The sequence below is a fragment of the Nannospalax galili genome, unplaced genomic scaffold (genome assembly GCF_000622305.1).
Source record: "Nannospalax galili isolate Female #2095 unplaced genomic scaffold, S.galili_v1.0 scaffold1490, whole genome shotgun sequence".
In the NCBI taxonomy this organism is placed as follows: Eukaryota; Metazoa; Chordata; class Mammalia; order Rodentia; family Spalacidae; genus Nannospalax; species Nannospalax galili.
In genome coordinates, this window is record NW_008327613.1 from 452,914 (window position 1) to 466,944 (window position 14,031).

The following is a 14,031-nucleotide window of genomic DNA, read 5'->3' on the forward strand; positions in this document are numbered from 1 at the left end:
GCAAGGCTACCTGTTCCTCTTCCTCCTCTCTGCCCCTCCCAGCAGCTGCTGTCCATCATGTGCACAAGACTGCCCCCTTTAATGCCCTTTGTGAACAAGTCTCTTGTACTGACATAGGTATCTGTCATTTCGGCCTCTTAACGAAATGATCACCTCAAGAAACCCAAGTGGGATAAATTGGATCCCACAGCACCTCCCTGCGGCGGCTCCCAGCCAACTTCATTAGGGAATGCTAGATGGAAAAACAGTTCCAACTAATGCGACACGCCCGCCCCCACGGGGTTCGGCAGGAATTGGCTTGCCACCACTCAGGAAGAGGGACAGGCTCTCCGAGCCCAGATAGCGCTCCCGCGACTTTCCCACGCAACGAGTTAGGATCTGGTCTCGGCAGTGCCTGCTCAGGAACTGGCGGTCATTGGGCCTTAATCCAAGAGAACTCAGTGCAGAACGCGAGGATCTCTGGCCTTCGACCTAGCGGAGTCTAAGGTCCTCTGGGGCTAAGTCCTCCGTTTGCCTCTGCGGCCAGCCGTCCTGACGCCGCCGTTGGTCTAACTGGCTCGCCTAGAGATGGAGCATGCCTTTGTGGAAATCCGTGTTCTAGTCAGCACCCCGCCCAAGTCCTGTTAATGTCTGGTGGCACCTCCCAGTGTCCTGAAGGTTTCAGGCACCCCTTCACTCGACTCCTTTTTTCTGGTTTCTTCTGAAAGCCCCACTAGCTGGGTCATCCTTCACAGCCTGGTAGCATTTATGGTGATGGGATGTGTTTAAGGGCGTTTAAAAGATTAAGGACAGGCTACCCGCAGGCTACAACCAGACTGTCCGGGGCGGGAACTGTCGCCTTGCTGTCACGGTGCCGTTCTTCGGTGGCGCCTGCCGGCCCCGCCCGAGGACCTCCCTGAGCCCTGGCCGGGTTTACTCATCCCGCCGAGGTGATCCCAGGCGCGAGGGCGGGCGCAAGGCGACCGGAGAACCCAGTAATCCGAGAATGCAGCATCAGCCCTTCCCACCAGGCACTTCCTTCCTTTTCCCGAACGTCCAGAGAGGGAGGGCTGCGCATTTATAAACTCGAGCCGCGGCGAGCGACATGTCAGAGGCTGCCTCGCCAGGGCTGCGCTCCTGGGCCTGAAACATCTGGCTTGCGACCAACCCTAGCCTCAGGACCAGCAGTTCCTGGAGCCCCTTCTGCTCCAGCAACCCCGGTGCCTGCCCCGACGCGGCGCCCGCTCTTTGCCCGGGTGCTTGCACACAGCACCCCGGGACAAACATGCTCGGAGTTCTTCTCCTCGGCGTGCTGGCTCCAGTCGGCCTGGGGATCCCCGCACCAGCAGAACTGCAATCCAGTGGCAGCCAGTGCGTCGAGCACGAGTGCTTCGCGCTTTTCCGGGGCCCGGTGACCTTCCTAGCTGCCAGCCGGGCCTGCGAGAGCCTGCAAGGACACCTGATGACAGTGCGCTCCTCGGTGGCAGCTGATGTCATCTCCCTTCTGCTGAGTGGCGACAGCAGCACGAACCCACACCTCTGGATCGGTCTGCAGCTCCCGCAGGGCTGCGGCGACACCGGGCATCTCGGGCCCCTGCGTGGCTTCCAGTGGGTTACTGGCGACAACCACACCAGCTACAGCAGGTGGGCGCGGCTCGACGGCGACACGGCTCCACATTGCGGCCCGCTCTGCGTCACTGTCTCTGCGGCTACAGCCGCTGCGCCCGGCGAGCCCGCCTGGGAGGAGCAGCAGTGCGAGACTGAGGCCGACGGCTTCCTCTGCGAGTTCCACTTCGAAGCCTCTTGCAGGCCGCTGGTGATGGATCGCTGGACCCCGGATGCCTCCCTCTTCTCCAGCACCTACACCACTCCTTTCGGGGCTCGCGACGCGGACTTCCAGGCGCTGCCAGTGGGCAGCTCCGCTGAGGTGGCGCCCCTCGGCTTGGAGCTGGTGTGCACTGCGCCTCCTGGAGCTGCGGAGGGGCACTGGGCTCGAGAGGAGTGGGGAGCTTGGGACTGCAACGTGGAGAAAGGCGGCTGTGAGTACATGTGCAACCTGACCGCAGGTGTGTCCAGCTGCCTCTGCCCCGGCGACGGTGTCCTGCAGGCCGACGGACGTTCCTGCACAGCAACCACCGTGCAACCATGCAACGACCTCTGCGAGCACTTCTGCGTCAGCAACCCCGACGTGCCAGGCTCCTACTCTTGTATGTGCGAGACCGGCTACCAACTGGCGGCAGACCAACACCGGTGCGAGGATGTGGACGACTGTAAGCAGGGCCCCAATCCGTGCCCTCAGCTCTGCGTCAACAGAAGGGGTGGCTTCGATTGCCTCTGTTATGATGGCTATGAGCTTGTGGATGGGGAGTGCGTGGAGGCCCTGGACCCGTGCTTCGGGACTAACTGCGAGTACGAGTGTCAGCCCCTGGGCTCCACGGACTACCGTTGCATCTGTGCTGAGGGCTTCGCGCCCAACCCCAAGGAACCACACAAATGTGAAATGTTCTGTAACGAGACCGCATGCCCCGCGGACTGTGATCCCAACAACCCAGACTTATGCCATTGCCCGGAAGGCTACATCCTAGATGATGGTTCCATGTGCTCAGACATTGATGAGTGCGATGCGGATGAATGCTCCCCCAATGAGTGCCGAAACCTTCCTGGCTCATTTGAGTGCATCTGTGGGCCGGACTCAGCCTATCCTGGCCAGGTTCGGGCAGACTGTGACCCCATTCCGGTGAGTGATAGAGAACAGGATGGCGGCTCTGGGGAGCCCCCCGCCAGCCCCATGCCAAACTCCCCGGGGAGTCCCCCGTCCGCGAGGCCAGTGCATTCTGGTGTGCTCATTGGCATCTCGATTGGGAGCCTGTCCCTGGTGGTGGCGCTTTTGGCGCTCCTCTGCCACCTGCGCAAGAAGCAGGGTGCTGCGCGGGCGGAGCTGGAGTACAAGTGCGCGTCACCAGCCAAGGAGGTAGTGCTGCAGCACGTTAGGACTGATCGGACACTGCAGAAACTCTGAGGGGCCTCCCTCCGGGGGCCTCGGCTTGCCCTGGCCTTTCCTCCCTCTCCCGCCCTGGCCCCCCAGCTGTGCTCTCTGGCTAGTCAAAAGCACCCTAGTTGGCCTGACACCAGGAGAAGATCTTCCCCCATTCTTCACTGAGAAGTGTGGGTAGGGAGGATCAGAAGCCTCAGAGCAGAGCTTCTTCCAAGTTACCGCTGGACAAATGGGCGGAGACGTCACATTCACAGTAAAGACCTGAATGCAGTGTCCAGGCCCTCTCCACGGGATGGTGGGCGCTGGTCCGTATCCTCAGAGGCGAACCTTGACCCCGTGGGCTCGAGATGACCCAGCTATTTATTTTTTTTTAACTATTTAGTATTTTCTTCCCTTTGTTTTTTCCCCCTTACCTGTAATTCTCCAGTTATTTCTCCCTCCTTCTCTCCCTCCTCTCTCTCTAATTCACCAGTCCATCTCTTCCTCTCCATATTTTGTCGCTCCAGATGGGCCTACGTGAAACAGAAACAAATACACTAAAAGCAGAACATTTTTTTCCACTGGCTTTGCTAATTTAATCTGAAGTTTCAGGTTTCCAGAGCAAAATAAGTTGAAAAAAATTTAAATGCAACAGCTGATCATTAATTAATTTTGCTGGACTATAACAGAAATTAAACCCAATGAATTTTTTTTAATCTTCAGTTTTGAAACAGTGAACCTGGGTTTTATTATTGTTGCTGTTGTTTGATTTGGACTGGAAAAAAGGGCAATTATTGTTAAGCTTTTTATGCAGGCTCCTATACTGTTGTTATTCAACCTTTGGCAGTGTTGAAAATGTGTAGATGCTCACTTGTCCAGCCTTTGACTTTGCAATAGGACATTGCATCTACAAATGCATTGGGCCATATTTATAGCTATTTTGGGATGCATGTGGCCTATGGGCTAGACCACCAGAGACTGACAGAAGCATCTCCCAGAAAAGTTTTGAGCTCCATGCTTCGTACCAAGCTGACTCTCAACTGTTCTTGCCACTTGTAGTTGAAAATAAAGCAGCTGTACCTCTTAGGGAGACATGGGAACTTGGGACTGGGCAGCCCAGGGGATGCCCAGTTAAGGCCTTGTTTTAGTAGTGAGACTCTTGGAGAGTATCTATTACTTCAGAGGGACCTTCTAGCCCTGGTCATTGGAATGAGGCCTCTGTACAAGGATTGGGCCCTCCTATGGGATCTAGTTAAAATTGCAAAACCCTAAGCTCCACCCCCACCTAGTTCACAAGAAGCTGCATTTTATAAACATCCACAGGGACAGTGTCCAGTCATTTGAGGACAATTGTTCTAGATCGTTTCCAACTTTCTGGAGAACATTAAATAAGGGTCAATAATAAGTAGCAGGCCAAGTTAGGCCATTTAATCTCAAGAAACTGAGGAATTTTCCACTGTACAGCTTTGCTTTCTGGTTTTAAAAAAATGACTAGGTACACACCTCTAGATATTGTCACACAGGGTCCAGAAGAATTTTGGTTCAACTAAGCTAGGAATGAAATCACGCTTCAGAATAAGGAACAAATGTATCATGTGTGTATCTTTTGTAAGGGAAGGCTTTCCTCTACTGGTTTGTAAACTCAACATATTTGTATATAGTTATTTATTTATTAGAGTTCAGCTAGGACACAGGCAATACCCTTGCTTATGATGTCACATGTACAAAATAAACAGATTTTAATGTGCTTCGGACGTCTGTTCCCCTTCCTTTCCCTGGGGCTCCTCATTCTATGCCACTACGTGAAACACACAAACACTGTAAACTCCAGGACATGTTGGCCTGCACCCACCACTTGCTCATGGCACCATCTCTGATTTTCAAAGATCTTTCCAGGGCAAGTTATTTCGACGTAGGACTTCATGTTATCTCTGTATGAACAAATATATATTTTTTTGCTTTCTGTAACCATAACAACCGCATACAGGATGCCTTGTGTCTGTGCTTTCAGACACATTCTCAGATCTGAGGCATCTTTAGATTTCTAGCTTAATGCCATGTTGTTGGTGATTTGGCATTATCTGCTTTCTGAGGTAGAAAACTCAAAGTTCTCATGAAGGTTCTGTGGCTCAAATTCAAGTGTTGCCTCTGAATCCCAAGGTCTCATGTCACCCAGTGTGACATCCTTGCCTCTACTAGTAATGCCAAGCATAGTAGTTATGTCACAGATTTCTTGAACTCTTTTTGTAGAATGGTGCAGCTGGCTAATTTTATATGTAAGAACATGAAATTTTCTTCAAGGCAAACATGAGGAAAAAAAAAAAGTTAAATGTTTGGACAGCCAGGTACATTCTCATTGTTAGCCTGAGCAGTTGTTGTGGTGGACATGGGTAGAGACCGCATTTCAGTGTGTGTGTGTGTGTGTGTGTGTGTGTGTGTGTGTGTGTGTGTGTGTGTTATATGCATGTGTGCTCACCCATGTAGGTATGTGTGAAGGCCAGAGGTGAACACTGAAATGTCTTCCTCAATAGCTTCTCCACTTTAGTATTTTATTTTATTTTATTTTTTTTTTGTGACAGGGACTCTCACTGAATCTCAAACTTGCTCTTTTCAGGTAGACTGCCTGGCCTATGAGCCCCTCTGGATTTGCTTGCCTCCTCCTACTTCCTAGCACGGGGGTTCTAGGCAAGTACCACCATGACAGACTTTTATATTGGTTCTAAGGATCCAAACTCGGGTCCTCATGCCTGTCCAGCAAGCACTTTACCCATTGGGTCTTATCCTCAACCCTAGAAGCAGAAATGTCAGCATTCATCCTAGAGACCTGTGAGAGAGCAAGGTGAGCGTTGTTCCCAGACCCTGTAAGTACAGTGAAGAAAGAGCTTAGGGGTGAGGCCAAATAGGTGCACTCATTGGTACTGGGAATCCAAAGGAGGGAGAAGTGTCCTCATTGCAGCAGGCCACTTTGAGGAGTTTTATAAGGAGCATGCTGGGATTGGAAATTGTTCAGAAAGATAACAGACACTTCTGGACTATTTACATGTTCCTAAGAGGAGAAACGTACAGTGTCCCCTGTAAGTGGCCAGCAGAACTATCATGCGACGGTAGGGATATCACAGACTCCTTGGCCTGATCCCAGCTTGAAACTTGGGATTACATAACCACAGACACCATGTACCTCTACATTTGAAAAGGGGCGCCAGCAGTGCTACCTTACTATGGTTGCATGAGGAATAGGCAAGGCGAGCAAGCAGTTTCTCGCACATAAGAGGCACCTCATAACTGTTAGCTTATGAGCTACTGAATTAGTGGGTGCTTATGAGGATAAGGGAAAGTTACATTGGAATGGGGAGTGTCATGGGGGCAAATACAAAGTAGTGCAAGTGCAAGAAGCACAAGTTGATTCTTTAAGGCATAAGTTTGTCAGCCTTAGGGGAACTGTAGTCATAGAATCTGGGGTATCAATCACAGCTTAAGGGGGTGGTGTCTGTTATGTGACAGTGACCCCTCAGTAGATGTGGAATACAGCTTCAAGGGCTCTGGTCTACATTCTGCTAAGTCTCATGAAGGAGATCCAGAGACCTCGGCATTGTTCCAAAGAGATCACAGAGAGGAAAGCATACATGTCAACATACACTCCAACAGGGTGAAAGGAGAAACTGACTCCTGCCTAGGCAGAGCTCAGGCCCCCTTGTGGGTGACACTGCAGTGGACATGGCTAGGTGGCAGAGGATTCCCAGTGTCTAACTTTTGAGAGCTCTTGCTTCTGGTTAACTGGTAGTGACACTGTAATATCATCGAGGAAAATTAAAGTTACAAAGAACACACAAAAATACATTTTTATTGTGGTCAAGGCGCTGTGAGAGTGGTACCCAAAGCATCTCCTGACCTTTGTAGGCAGTTCTTCACAGAACACAGGTCACACCCAGATCTGCTTTCTTTCTTTCTGGAATGAGTGCCCAGTTTAGCACTTTCTTTTTGTTTCAAGTGGGTCCTTCCTCCCTTTTTCTTTTGGTCAGCAGGTTCAGATGTAGGCAAACAACTGATTTCCTGTCTCATGAAAAACTAAATATTGTTTTAGCATCAGATTTTAGCAGAATCAAAATCCTTTTCTTCCTGTGTGCTCACAAAAGACAGAAGAGCCCATGGGATGTGATCCCTCAAAGTCACACCCTCTCGAAATTGGGGACAGATAGAAATTGGGGACAGAAGCAAAGGGCTTCAGAGATCTCATGAAAAGTACCAGGATTCAAAACTGGGGCCTATGACAATGGTACCACCCAGACCAGAGGCCGGAGGTATCTTTAAACCTCTGCCTGAAAGAAATCTGTTTAAATAGGAAGTTACAGGATGTGGAAACTGTCTGGTGGCAGAACCCTGCCTCTTGCCTGCATCTCCCTCAGTGATCTCCTCTCTAGCACGGCCCCACCTGCTACAGCACTTGGTGGAGTGGTGCGAATCCTTGTTTGGCTCACAAGGAAGAGAAGAGCATGGCAAGGGCCTGCCCTCATTCCTCTCCCTCTGCTCTGTCTTCTGCTCTGTTTGGGTTTAGTTCCCTTGAAAACAGAACCTTCCCTTCTACAAATGCCCTTTGGGCTGGGTGGTTTGCATAGCAGGAGCCCCTCCCCCACTTTAAGACTGTGTTATCAGAAGATAGGAGTCTGGTAAGCACCTATTGGGATTTCCAGGTTCTTGTGAAACAAGAAACTGGACAGGGACAAGTAGATAACAGCAGAAGCAGGGATCATTTATTAGAGAGGAACGCACTTTCATGAGAGAAGTGGGCCAGATCTGGGAGAAAGGTCAGAAACTCAATGGTGCCCATGCTCCACAGACTGGAGCTTTTACAGGCCATTTGTATACTGTCAGTCTCTATCAGTTACATATCAGCCTTGGTAGAGAGGGCTTTGCATCTTCTGCTTTTTTTTTTTTTTTCATACGCTAATTTTGACTTCCTTCTCGGTTGGTCCTGCTCCCCAGTCAGAAGGGTGCTATAAATGGCAAACCAGTTCATTTGGTCTGGGATCCTCCAGAACACAGGGCAGCCATATCGGCCTTATAGACAACAAGAAGCTGACAAACAGAGTGACTGACACAAACCTAGCACAGGCTCTCTGCAGTCTGGCAATTAGCAGGCAATGGCATATTGTAGTAGAGGCAGTCTTGGCACTGAAGGACACTTGGGGACACAAACTTGACTGGACAGACCTTAATATATATGACAGAGTACAGGAAATCCAATGGGGTGGCAATAAGATGGGTGCAGACAGGGGAAGAGGGTCTAGATATGATCAAAATATACTGTATGAAATGTGCAAAAATTCAGCTAAAAAAGGGTAAATCTCACTGTTCTCCTAGGTAAAGAAAACTGGGGTCCCTGGCTCCCAGAGAGCCACATCCTTTCTCTGGTACACGAAGGGTTACATGATCAGTAGGGAATTCCCAATTTTTCCAGGGGCATATTCAAAGTCCCAGTTTCTCCAGGAGACTTTGGAAGACCAGAACACTTCATATTCCTTTCCTGAATAATGTGTGTGTGTGTGTGTGTGTGTGTGTGTGTGTGTGTGTGTGTTGCTGGGAATGAAACCCAGGGCCTTGCACATGCTCAGAAGGCATTCTACCATTGAGCTACACTTCCAGCCACCTGCAAAGGTCTTATTTCAGTTTAGAATTGAATCATACTTTCATTTCTATGATTATTTGATTAATGCCTAACTTTGACAATAACTTTCAAGTTCTATAAGGGTGATGACGGACCTTTTTGTCTGGAAGCTGGTTGCATCACCTGAGAGACACTCTCAGCATACTGTCAGTGAGTACATCTCCCTGCACGTGGACCTACAGAGTTTTGGGGTGTGGTACTGACTAACACAGTAGAGCTGTCTCAGCAAAGACAGCCTTGGGATTCTGACATTCGTGATTACAGAATTCAAGGCTGTGCTTTCATCCTCTTGGGATAAGAGAGTGAGATATGGGGGTGATTCACACCTTATGACATATCAGATAAGTGTTTCAAGGCCCAGATTTGCTGGGATTCATGTCTGAGTTCTGTGGTAGCGGACAAAATATATGATGATTGGTTGATTCTTGCATCAGTCTTTAAAACGTAAGGCATGCCATTCTGATGGTTTTAGTGGAAGTAAAGCATGGTATTTCAAGATGCTCACGAAAGCAGCATGTGCCTTCAGTCAGAGACATGGTGCTGGCTTACTGGGCAGGAACTCTGACATGTGCTCCTCTCATGTCCAAATAACATCTGCCTCACCATCTGGAAAAGCTACACCTGCTTGTGACCATACAGTAAATAACAGGCAATTTAAAAACAGAATCAAATTCTCTAAAGGACTGAGTGGTGGTCAAAAGCTGTTTCTGTCCAGGGAAAAAATGTTTCCATTCACACTGAAGTCCGAACGTGATTTCCAGTCCCAGCAAGCACAGCAAGCAAAGCGGTCAAATTGTCCCTCCACTGTGACCTCCCAGGTAGCTGAGACGTATGTTGTAAGGGGACTTGGGGACCCTGGTGGTATGACTCACTGACTTCAATCCTCTCTGGTTTTCTTCATACAAACCATCAGGGAGGGTTTTATGAATCTAGCTATTATAAAGACTTAAGGGTTGACACTACTAAGTAAGAGCATCTTAACACATCCCAGGATGAACCCTTGGCCTGCTTGACTGTTGTAGCATTGTTTAGCCTGAGAACTACAAAGGGCTCTGCAGCTAAAGGAGAAAGCAGTCATCAGGAACCCTCTCTGTCCCGTAGGATTGCTGGGTTATGGTCCGGGCAGTATAAATGCTGATGGCTTCCAAGTGACAGGGGAGGGCTAAGCACAGAAGAGTGTTGCTCTCCTCATTGCTAACACATCTCTCCCGGGGCTTCAAAACAGAATTACATCTTGTAAGAACTCATAACTCAAAACCTCCCTTTGTAAATATGCCAAGTATGAACTGAGGCAGGAGAGTGGAAACCCTTGCTCACAGGCCAGCTGAGGCAGACCTTCTCTGCTGTCATTGAGGCTTCCCTTGCTTGAAGCTACTTCCCCTCTAATCACCATCAATCCCGGTTAAGAGGTTTCATTTGAAAAATAGGACATGTCTTATTTTAGGCAACTAGGCATGTCTTAATCAGTACCTGTGTGGGCTACCAGAAGGCTGGAAAGAAAGACTTCGGGCCTGCCCAAACCAGGCTAAAAACCTAACACCTCTACCTGCTGGAACCAGTGCCAAGGCCGAAACCCCTCACCTCACTGCTGTTACCCTATGTGGTCCTTGCAGTGAAGTTCAAGCATAGTTATCACGTCTACTCTGCAGATACCAGGGACAGAGAAATAGTTCAGTTATAAAGAAGTTACTGCTGTAACCTGCAAGAAGCTACTGCTGTATAAGAACTGAGGATACTCATTGTGGATGCCCAGGGTGATTGTGAGGAGGAATGACAACTTAGGGATGGTCCCTACATGCGCGTTTTTGTGCATACACGTGTGCCTGTGTGCATACATATTTATGCATGTTGATGGGACCAAAGGGTTCAGGGTCTTATTTAGATATTTTCAACCCACAATCAAGGCCCTAGTGCATGGCAGAGAGCTGGCTACACAGTTCTCTGAGAGATAAGTAAAACTCAACAGATTCATAGACCTTAATGATTTCCACACAATTTTTGCTCATATAGCCCTCTGAGATACCCTGGATCAACAGAGATTGTTGATCTCAGGCCTATAACTAGCTGTAGCTAGCTGACCATTTGGAAAAGGTAAGTATCCAGTTACATGCCCAATGACACTTGACATAAAGCCTTTCTCTTTTCTATTTCAAAGGAAAAATTTCCAGCCCTAGGAAAAAGGTATGAGGTTAGACCTTTCAGAATCACTAGGTAGGTCTGGGGATATAGCTCAGTTAGTAGAGTACCTGACTGGTCAGCATGAGTTTTATCCCCAGCACAGCAAACACTAGGTTTGGTGTCACACACCAGCTACCCCAGCATGCAGGAAGTAGAAGTAGGAGACTCAGAAATTCAAGGTCATCCTCAGCTACTATATAGTGAGTGTGAGGTTAGCCAGTATTACAGGAGACCTTGTCTCAAACAACAACAACAACAACAACAACAAAAACAACAATAACAACAACAACAACAAAAAACCCAGCAGCAACAAGAAAAGACACCATGCTACAAGGACCTGTTGATTTTCCAGGCAAAATTTCTGATGACCTGGGCTGAGTCCCCTGCTTGGGCTATGAGACACTTGTACTGGGACTAGAATTCAGCCTTCTTGTCTGTTTCTCATATACCTTCCAGTTGTTCCTGTCACATAAAGCCCTGGCTCTGGGCAAACAGCCCAAGGAAGGCCATCTCCTGTTCGTCCCAGGCTCTCAGAGAGGCACCGTGACCCATTTGGCTGCAGGGCATCCCCTTAGATGTCATCCTGCCCCTTGGCCCTGTCTGGATTCCCATTAGCCTCCCAGGAGCAGTACCCATCTTAGAACTTGTGCCAGCTGCCCTCAAAGACTCAGACCTGCTCATGAGACTAGGGTGTTTTTTCTTGAAGATGCTCTGCCAGGCAGCTGTGGGAGTTGCACACCTGCCTGTTCTGGTCTTCTGTCGATCTCTCCTGGCTTATCTTCCTGGTTCTATCAGCACTGGGTCAGAGGAGCTCAGCAGGATACTTTGCTGTATGGAGCTTGGTGGTGATGCTCTTTAATGGGATGCAGAATTCGCTCAGTCCCCTCCACTGGCTTAGCAGAAGTAAATAAAGCTCTTAGAAACTGCTCTTCCTCCCGGCTATGGTTAACTTACCAGGTACACACAGGGATGGCCTTTCATTGTGTTCAGCATCTGATGTGAAAACACAGTATGGCTTCGTTCCACTCTAGCTCTCTGAACTTTTCCTAACCCATCCCACTACTGTGGCATAACTTGGGACTGTAATGAAGTTTCATGTTCTCATAGACAAGGATGGAGTTGAAAAAAATCACCACAAATGAGATTTACTCTCTGCATTTTTATTCCTGACCAGGACTTTCATGCCTTACAACAACCCCCATGTCATGTCTCTATAAACTTTTCCCATTCACAGGAAGTGAACAACCAGGAGACACTTGTGGGGTAAAAAGCACACGTCCACTGCTGTTGCACAAACATCGCACTTAGCAATGACAGCCTGGCACAGACACAGAGGGAATATACTTGGAGGTGTCCTCTCTCCTCCCGTCTCACCTTGCACACTGCCCTCCCATCATTAGGCAAAGAGCCCGCAGACGGCAGGGCCCTCCCACCATAAGGCAAAGAGTTCAGGGCTCTCTCAAGCAGTCACTGTGACAAATCACATAAGGGTGATCATTCCTCTCTGGCCCTCACTTGTTTCCCACCCCTTAAAAAATCACCAGAGGCATCCTATCCCAGTTCCCAGAAGAGTCCTACCCTCATGGAGGTGTCCTTTGAGCGAGTCCTGGGAGAGGGGATAGCAGGAGTCCTGGGGCTCCTGAGGACAGCATACAAACTGCTAGAAGGGGCTAGTTTGGTGGAAATGCGAGTTGTCCTTGAAGTTGCTGGGCTGTGAAGGGTGGTGCAAACCTGTGGAGAAGGTGAAAAGGATTTTCAGAAAGTAGTGGTCTTGGTGAGAGGGATTTGCTTGCCACCAGGTTCTGTTTGCATGTGTTCCTGCTGGCAGGGCAGTGTGGGGCATATGCATCCGGCACCCCCTCTACTCTTGAGAGCAGTTGCATAATAGTCCAGGGGCTCTTCCTCAGCACCTGCAGCAGCATCCAGGAGACAGCAGCGCAGGCAGAGAACCCGCTGGAAAGAGCGCCGGAAGTTGTCAGAGAGGAAGCCATAGAGAATGGGGTTGGCACAGCTGTTGGCATAGCTGAGGATCAGGGACACATGGTTGACTGTGGCATCCAGGCTGGTGACAAACAGATTCAGCAGCTGAACTACATAGAAGGGCATCCAGCACAGCACAAAGACGGCCACCACCATCAGCACCAGCCTCGTGATCTTCTTTTCTGAGCGCCTCCGCTGCTGCCAGCCAGCCCGAAGGGCCACAGCACGCATCTTGCCGACGATGAGCAGGTAACACAGGCCGATGGCCAGAACCGGGAGCAGGAAGCCCAGCAGGAAAGTGTAGACCACGAAGACTGCAGACCAGGCCGGGTGAGGCCAGTGCAGGTTGCAAGCCACCGCCTCACCGCCGCGGGCAGGCTTAGTGTCCGCGAAGACGGCTATGGGCAGGGTGACCAGCAAGGATGCCAGCCACACTCCCAGGTTGATGAGCTTGGCCACGCTGGGCCGCCGGTAGGTGGCGGCACGCAGAGGGTGCACCACCGCCACGTAGCGGTCCACGCTGAGCACGGTGAGGCAGAAGACACTAGTGAACATGTTGAGACCGTCCACGCTGAGGACAGCGCGGCACAGCACCGCCCCGAAGGGCCAGTGGCGCAGGGCAGCGGCCGTGGCCACGAAGGGCACGCTCAGCATGAAGAGTTCATCGGCGACGGCCAGGTTGAGCAGGTAGATGTTGGTGGCCGTCTTCATCTTGGCATAGCGTAGGATCACGAAGATAACCAGGGCGTTGCCCACCAGGCCCACCAGACACACGAGCGCGTAGATGCACTGGATGGTGACCATGCCCGCGGTCCCCGTCCTGTCGGACCTCACCACCTCCTCTTCCTCCTCCGGAGCGCGGCTGGCGTTGGTCGTGGGGGGCCAGGCGGTGTCCAGCCCCTCCTCTCCCCCGGGGGGCAGCGTCGCGGGGGCGCTCATGCCTCAGGGTGCCCACCCCGGACGGCGGAGCGCGGCGGAGCAGCTGAGCCCAGCGCTAGGGATCCGGTGGCGGGCCGGGATCTCGAGCAGATGCGCGGATCAGCCGCTGCGCCTAAGTAGAGCGCGGGGCCGGGACGCGCCCGCCAATCCCCGCGCCGCCACGCGCCCCTCGGCTGCGGGAGCCAGGCTTGCCCTGCGCGCGCCCCTCCGCGCGCCCGTTCCCGGTGCCGCTTGCCCCGCCCGCAGAGATCTCCGCTCCTCGCCCGCTTTTCGCCCCCGCCAGCTTCGCCCAGACTCCGAAACTCTAGCGCAGATCCGG

General features: G+C 50.9%; 2 protein-coding genes across 3 annotated transcripts in view; one reads left to right on the plus strand and one right to left on the minus strand.

Moving 5' to 3' along the window:
• The first annotated feature begins 1,048 nt into the window (after positions 1 to 1,048).
• Positions 1,049 to 14,031, plus strand: part of Thbd (thrombomodulin) — a 47,543-nt gene continuing 34,560 nt past the window's right edge. Inside the window, exon 1 of one of the 2 annotated variants that reach the window (XM_029564809.1) lies at positions 1,049 to 2,716. In XM_029564809.1, coding sequence (XP_029420669.1) covers positions 1,265 to 2,716 — 1,452 coding nt within the window. In that variant the 5' untranslated portion in view covers positions 1,049 to 1,264. Of the gene's footprint in view, positions 4,701 to 14,031 lie in introns of those variants that run through there. The other variant, XM_008837407.3, reaches the window with a different exon arrangement.
• Positions 11,950 to 13,835, minus strand: Sstr4 (somatostatin receptor 4). Its single transcript, XM_008837506.1, has one exon. It carries the CDS (start codon positions 13,710 to 13,712, stop codon positions 12,549 to 12,551), a length of 1,164 nt encoding a protein of 387 aa, XP_008835728.1. The 5' UTR covers positions 13,713 to 13,835; the 3' UTR covers positions 11,950 to 12,548.